Consider the following 7,054-nt stretch of genomic DNA (forward strand, 5'->3'; position numbering starts at 1 on the left):
CCTGACCAACTTAAGGTCAGAAAAATAAAATGAAATATGAAGAACATGCTTTGGTTCCTGATCTTCAGCTACCAGACAGCATAAGGAAAATAACTAAAGACCAGAACACATGGGGTTCTTGAGATGGCCCAATAGATAAATCTAAACCCAAAGCTTTCAATCTGGAAGTCTGGGGAGTGATTATGACAAGGAAATAACACATTGTATAATAGCTACTAATTTTTATCCCATTCAGATTTGAAGCTAGATGTAGGAAAGTATAAAGATGGAGTTGGGAAGAACTTGAGCTCCTCCCAAGAACACCAAAGACAAGAGTTCATATAATGCCCCCGTTTTTAGAAGTATGCCCTTGATATGGTGGGAGAACTTATTAAACAATAATCACTATGCTTCATTAAAGACACAGGTCTGACTACAACTGTCTTGCATGAGGACAGTAATTCTAACATGAATGTAAAATAGACAAGTCAATCAATGCCATGGCAAAAGAAGAAGATGGGAGGCTTCCATGAACTGTTTGGTCGTTTTGGAGATGCAAATGGTGGGTTCACCAAAGCTGCCTGATAACTAAAGCAATTCCTCCACACTAAAAGGACAGAGAGGGGAGAAGGGCTGCCCCATTCCCTGTGGCTGTTTCAAAATGATCATATCCCATCTTTATGATATGATCCCATTTCTCCATATTCTCCTTCAGCTGCTTTAGTCTATTCTTATGCTGAGGCACAAGTATATAAGCTATGCTAACAAATCATGTGACAATTGATCAGAGTTTAACTCAAAAACTCCATCCTCAACTGCTTCTATCTTGGTTTCAACACAACAACTGAGAAAGGACTGGGGATATCCATGTTAAACCATGTGATATCTTTGCCCTCTCTTGGCCTCCTCATTCTTCTAAAAGGCATTCTCTGCGCAGACATTTCATTATACGAACCCCCAAAATGAAGCATTTCAGAAACAGTTAAATGAATTGACAAACTGAGTGGTTCACAGGAAGATGAGGTTGGGAAGACTGTAAGAGAAGGTTTGAGATCTTGGAAGGAAAATAAACTTGGAAGAGCTGCAGGATTCTACAGCAGTAGGGGATGGGCAAAAAGAAACAACAATGGACAGGGTTGGGGGATGGAATGAACTGATCCAGGCAGTTGGAGGGAGACTTCATCTGGAAACACACACCAGAGAAGGAGACTCTGGCTAAATCTCCCACTCAGTGATCTCTCTCCTTGTGCTTCCTGACCCCAAAATCCTCCCAAGAAGACAAGACAGTGGACAGGACTTTATGGACAGCTGTCCATAAAGAAGATCTCCACCAAACTCTTTGAACCTTGAACTTGGGGATACTCATTGTACCGCCAAGAAACCAGGGTTTCTTACCCAGGTCCCAAGGGATTCAGATTGACCAAGACCTGATCTACCTAATTTTGGGGGAGAGGGTATTAGACAGCGAGGGACCGCTTCTCCCTTTTCCCTTCTTGAACCTAAATTTCCTACTCTTTCATCTGCCCTGTCCGTTTTTCAGTTTCCCTCAAATAAATTCAGTTAATGAGACCCAAAGACTGACTCCAGCCTTTACTAATGGGTAGCCTGAGATTGAGGGGGAGAGAAGTAACATTTTCTCTCCCCAGTTAGAAAGAGGCTTATCACCACAAGCCTCTTCAAAGAAGATCCTCAGAGGACCCAGTAGTTAGGAGTAGTTAGGAGTTGAGGCTGATATGGGGGAGGGGGGTTTGTCAGGGAGAGCTTAGTGGGTAAAGACAAACCCATCCTCCACTCCCTTGGCTTATCAACCTCACCTCCTCACTCTGTCCCTGCCTTAAAAGGAAGAGGCTCCATTCCCATTCTCCCCTTTACCCCATTATATTACAACTGGCTAGTCCTGATCAAACATATCTGGGAGACCTTTTGAGAACCAAATTTCTTTCTGAGAGCCACCAAGGCTACATGAAAAATAATGTAAATGCAGAGTATGTCAGATTTAATGGAGGGCATTGCCATATCTAGATCCTCACCCCTTGAAAGAGTAACCAGGTCCCTGTCATCATCTTTGTAATATGCTGGAAATCCCCCAGGCTGGGGAACCCTGGCCACTACAGCAGGTCTGAGTGATCTCATTTGCCTTCCTGAAAACTGTACTGTCTTCAGTTATAATGCTATGACACGATGAGCTACCCAAGATGAAATGCTGTGGGAGGAGTATTGGGTGGAGAATAGTACCAAACTGCCCAAAGTCCCCTGCTCTGCGTATGTTGTGGAAGGCACATCCTTCCTTTCTAACAGGGACGAAGAGACTTCCAAGAGCACCGCCCTCCACAGGGAGCACTCTAGGAACAAGGGATGAATTATGATGTCCTTCCTTGTTAAGAATTCTCTCATGGGGACAACCACCTCTGGGGAAATGCTCTTACCTCCCCCCCCCACATCCCCAAGAAGCAGAGAAGTTCAAACAGGGCACATCTCCCCAGAAGAGCCAGGGGGTGGATGCAATGACTGTCGTCTTCTTCTCTTCAAACAGAATATTGGATTTAAATATTGGGGTGTCACAGTGAGAAATTATCCAGCCTTGAAATGAAAGGCTCAAGACTTGGCCTCTGCAGCACATGAACACTCTGCTAGTGTCTGTCAAGTTTGGTAGTGTTTTCATATCTAGTTTCTGAACCAGTTTGGCTATTCCTTCTAATCTCCTTTAGCCTCGAACAGAGCTCCATGAGAGACATTTGCTTTGATCAGCTTGAGATACCAGGTATCAGGAAAGACTAACGATCAAATTAATGAGAAGCTTTTTTTAGTTTAATTCATTCATAATATTTTCCATAGTTTCATGAATCATGTTCTCTCTCCCCTCCTCTCACCCCCTCCCAAAGCCAAGAGTAATTCCCTGAGTTTAACATGTCACTGAACAAGACCTATTTCCATATTATTAATATTTGCACTAGGGTGATTGCTTAAAGTCCACATCACCAATCCTATCCCCACCGACCCATGTAAGCAAGCAGTTGTTTTTCTTCTGTGTTCCTGCTCCCACAGTTCTTTCTCTGGATGTGGATAGTGTTCTCTCTCATAGGTCCCTCAGAATTGTCCTGGATCATTGCATTGCTGCTAGTAGAGAAGTCAGTTACATTCGATTGTGCTACAATGTATCCGTCTCTGTGTATAATGTTCTCCTGGTTCTACTTCTTTCACTTTGCATCAGTTCCTGGAGGTTGTTCCAGTTCACAGGGAGTTCCTCCAGTTCATTATTCCTTTTAGCAAAATAGTATTCCATCACCAACATATACCACAATGTGTTCAGCCATTCCCTAATTGAAGGGCAGCCCCTCATTATCCATTTTTAGCCTCCACAAAGAGCTCATCTAGATATATTCTCGTACAAGTCATTTTCCTTATGATCTCTTTGGGGTATAAGTCCAGCAGTGAATGTATTGCTGGGTCAAAGGGCAGGCAATCATTTACAGCTCTTTGGGCATAGCTCCAAATTGCCCTCCAGAATGGTTGGATCAGTTCACACCTCCACCAACAGTGCATTAATGTCCCAACTTTGCCATATCCCCTCCCACATGAGGTGGTATCTCTAACTACTGGCAAGTTCTGCTGGTCTACAGAAGGTGGGTCCCCTAGAACTTCAGAGAGAGAAAGCTGCACAGGGGCTGAGGGGTTCCTTGTTTCCATCAAAGTATCAGCCTGAGAAAAACAATGATTCTGAGAATAAATAGGGCTCTGATGGAGGATCAGTTCTCTCAGATCTGTGTGTGTGACTGCTTGAAACAGCTGGGTGCTATGAGAACTGCCTTCTTCCTCTGACCCTAAGCAGAAGCCTGGAGGAGTGTGAGGAGGCAGAGGTGCCCAGCCCCACCACACACACACAGGCCCCTCTCCCTTCCCCCCAGGCTCTGCCACTGCCCCTGAGCAGTTTCCTTCTTTTCTTCTCAGCATGATGTCCTGGGTCTAGCTCTCCACTCTCCACTCCAAGGTGTGAACTCGACCTTCCATACAACTGTTGACTCCCTCCAGTGATAGAGTTCACACTTTCCTTGGATCCTTTGTCCTGGGAAAGCTCCTCCCCCATCCCCTCCCACTGCTAGCTGTTTATAAGACTGTGAGCCCCAGACCTAGCTGTCTCTCCTTGGTGAGTCTCCTCTCATTCACCACCTGTGCAGAGCACTCTGAAGCCAAAGGTCCTCTGGGAAGAAGGACTGGCTTGGGGTTTGGCTTTGGCACTTGGGGCAGGACCCTAAGTCCCTTGGTGTTCCCCAGTTGGCCTCAGCTGAGTGTCAAATCACTCCCTCACCCTCTGCAGGGATGCCTCGGATCATGATCAAAGGAGGGCTGTGGAGGAACACAGAGGATGAAGTTCTCAAAGCGGCGGTCATGAAATATGGGAAGAACCAATGGTCTCGGATTGCTTCTCTCTTGCACAGGAAATCAGCAAAGCAGTGCAAGGCCAGATGGTACGAATGGCTGGATCCAAGCATTAAAAAAACTGAATGGACCAGGGAGGAAGAAGAGAAGCTTTTGCACCTGGCCAAATTGATGCCAACCCAGTGGAGAACCCTGGCCCCCATCATTGGCCGGACAGCTGCTCAGTGCTTGCAACACTATGAACTTCTCCTGGATAAAGCTGCCCAAAGAGACGGTGAAGAAGAGACAGAGGATGATCCACGGAAACTGAAACCTGGAGAGATTGATCCAAATCCAGAAAGCAAACCAGCCAAGCCTGATCCCATTGACATGGACGAGGATGAACTTGAAATGCTCTCCGAAGCAAGAGCCCGGCTGGCAAACACACAGGGAAAGAAGGCCAAGAGGAAAGCAAGAGAGAAACAGCTGGAAGAAGCCAGGCGTCTTGCTGCCCTCCAGAAGAGGAGAGAACTTCGAGCAGCTGGCATAGACCTTCAGAAGAGGAAAAGGAAGCGAGGAATAGACTATAATGCAGAAATTCCATTGGAAAAAAAGCCCGCGCCGGGTTTTTACAACACTTTGGAAGAAAGTTATCCCACACTGGATGCTGACTTTAGCCAGCTAAGACAAGAAGATCTGGATGGGGAGTTAAGATCCAAAAAGGAAAGCAGAGCTAGGAAGAAAGACCAACAGTACTGGAAAAGTAAAAAGGAGGCAGATTTACCATCAGCTATTCTTCAACCCCCAGGGATATCCGGATTTACCAAAAAGAGAAGCAAGTTAGTCCTTCCTGCACCTCAGATTTCAGAGGCAGAACTTCAGAGAGTGGTGAAAGTTGTCCAGGCAAGTGAAATTGCCCGCCATACAGCAGAGGAATCGGGCATAGTGAATTCTGTTTCCAGCACCCTTTTGTCTGAGTACCATGTCACCAATGCAAGCATCGCCCTGAGGACACCCAAAGTTCCAGAAGCCCAAGATGGAATCTTGAAGGAAGCACAGAACTTACTGGCTCTCACCAACATTGACACCCCATTGAAAGGGGGTCTTAATACACCATTGCATGAGAGTGACTTCTCTGGTGTGACTCCACAACAACAGATCATCCAGACACCAAACACAGTCCTGTTCACCCCATTCAGGACTCCTCGAGGAGCTGAAGGGTCCACTCTTCAAGTGGGGATGGCTCCTAAGCCCCTTGTTGGCCCTACTCCACAGAGAACATCTCTACGGGACAAACTAAACATAAATCCTGAAGAGAGCTTGGCAGATTACAATGATCCCTCTTATGGGAAGCAGATGGAGAGAGAATCTCAGGAGCGTCTCCGTTTAGGGTTCTTGGGCCTTCCAACTCCCAAGAATGACTTTGAGATTGTTTTACCAGAAAACGTTAAGGAACTAGAAGACCTTGAGATTGAGGAAACCTTTGCAGAAGATGCTGCTGATGCAGATGCTCGAAGGCAGGCTATCCAAGATGCAGAACATGCAAAAGAAATAAAACAGATGCACACAGCTGTTCAGAAGGGTCTGCCAAGACCTTCAGAAGTAAATGAAGCAATCCTAAGACCCTTACATGGAGGACCACCACTAGCAGACCTAGAGAAAAGTGAAGAACTCATTAAAAAGGAGAAGATCATAATGCTTCATTATGATCTTCTCCATCATCCTTATGGAGAACATGCTGGAAATAAAAAGGGGAAACCTCGAGGATTTGGAAGTAATAGTACCCAGCACATAACTTACCTAGAACTCAACCCCTATGAAAATTTCTCCAAAGATGAACTGGACAAGGCTCAAGACCTTTTGACACAAGAGATGGAAGTCATAAAGCAAGGAATGTGCCATGGTGAGCTGTCAAATGAAGTTTATAACCAAGTGTGGGAAGAATGTTACAGTCAAATTTTATATCTACCCAGGCAGCGCAGATACACACGAGCCAACTTGGCTAGCAAGAAGGACAGGATTGAATCACTTGAAAAGAGGCTTGAAATAAACAGGGGTCTCATGACCACAGAAGCTAAGAGAGCTGCAAAAATGGAAAAGAAGATGAAAATTTTGCTTGGGGGCTACCAGTCTCGGGGGATGGGACTAAGGAAAGACTTGAATGCTTTATGGGACCAGATAGAGCATGCCTACTTGGAGCTTCGTACTTTGGAGCTGCTAAAGAAACAAGAGGATTCTGCTATTCTAAGGAGGCTGGAGTGTCTAAAAGAAGATGTCCAGAGACAGCAAGAAAGAGAAAAGGTACTTCAGCAAAGATATGCACATTTGCTACTGGAGAAAGACTTTGAAGCCCAAATGCTGCAAACTAGTCTGTTCTCATAGAAAGAATTCCATGCTGATTAGGACGAAAGAAAGGATTGGAAGCTGGGGTGGAAAGGGGACGATTCTTGATTAATAATCCCATTTTCAATGAGGGAAAATGTGGGGAACTGAGTTACAAAACCAAATAAAATATATAAATACGTACATCTTATATTAACACATAGTAACTGGGTTAAATTCCTTGTTAGCACAAATTCCATTTCAATACTGTGTGTGTATTAATGTAAGGACTTTAATACTGTTATTTTCATGAAAAATCAATAAAGATGACAAATCAAAGTTCACAATGATGATCTTCATTTTCTTTACATTCAGTACCTCTAGAAAGACTATTTCT

At 44.8% G+C, this 7,054-nt stretch overlaps 1 protein-coding gene across 1 annotated transcript; it reads left to right on the forward strand.

Annotated features, from left to right (window-relative positions):
• The first annotated feature begins 4,220 nt into the window (after positions 1-4,220).
• LOC100032322 (cell division cycle 5-like protein) lies at positions 4,221-6,794 on the forward strand. The gene has a single exon (XM_056815059.1). It carries the CDS (start codon positions 4,297-4,299, stop codon positions 6,715-6,717), a length of 2,421 nt encoding a protein of 806 aa, XP_056671037.1. The 5' UTR covers positions 4,221-4,296; the 3' UTR covers positions 6,718-6,794.
• Positions 6,795-7,054: the final 260 nt, after the last annotated feature.

Source organism: Monodelphis domestica, chromosome 2, assembly GCF_027887165.1.
Source record: "Monodelphis domestica isolate mMonDom1 chromosome 2, mMonDom1.pri, whole genome shotgun sequence".
Taxonomy (NCBI): domain Eukaryota; kingdom Metazoa; phylum Chordata; class Mammalia; order Didelphimorphia; family Didelphidae; genus Monodelphis; species Monodelphis domestica.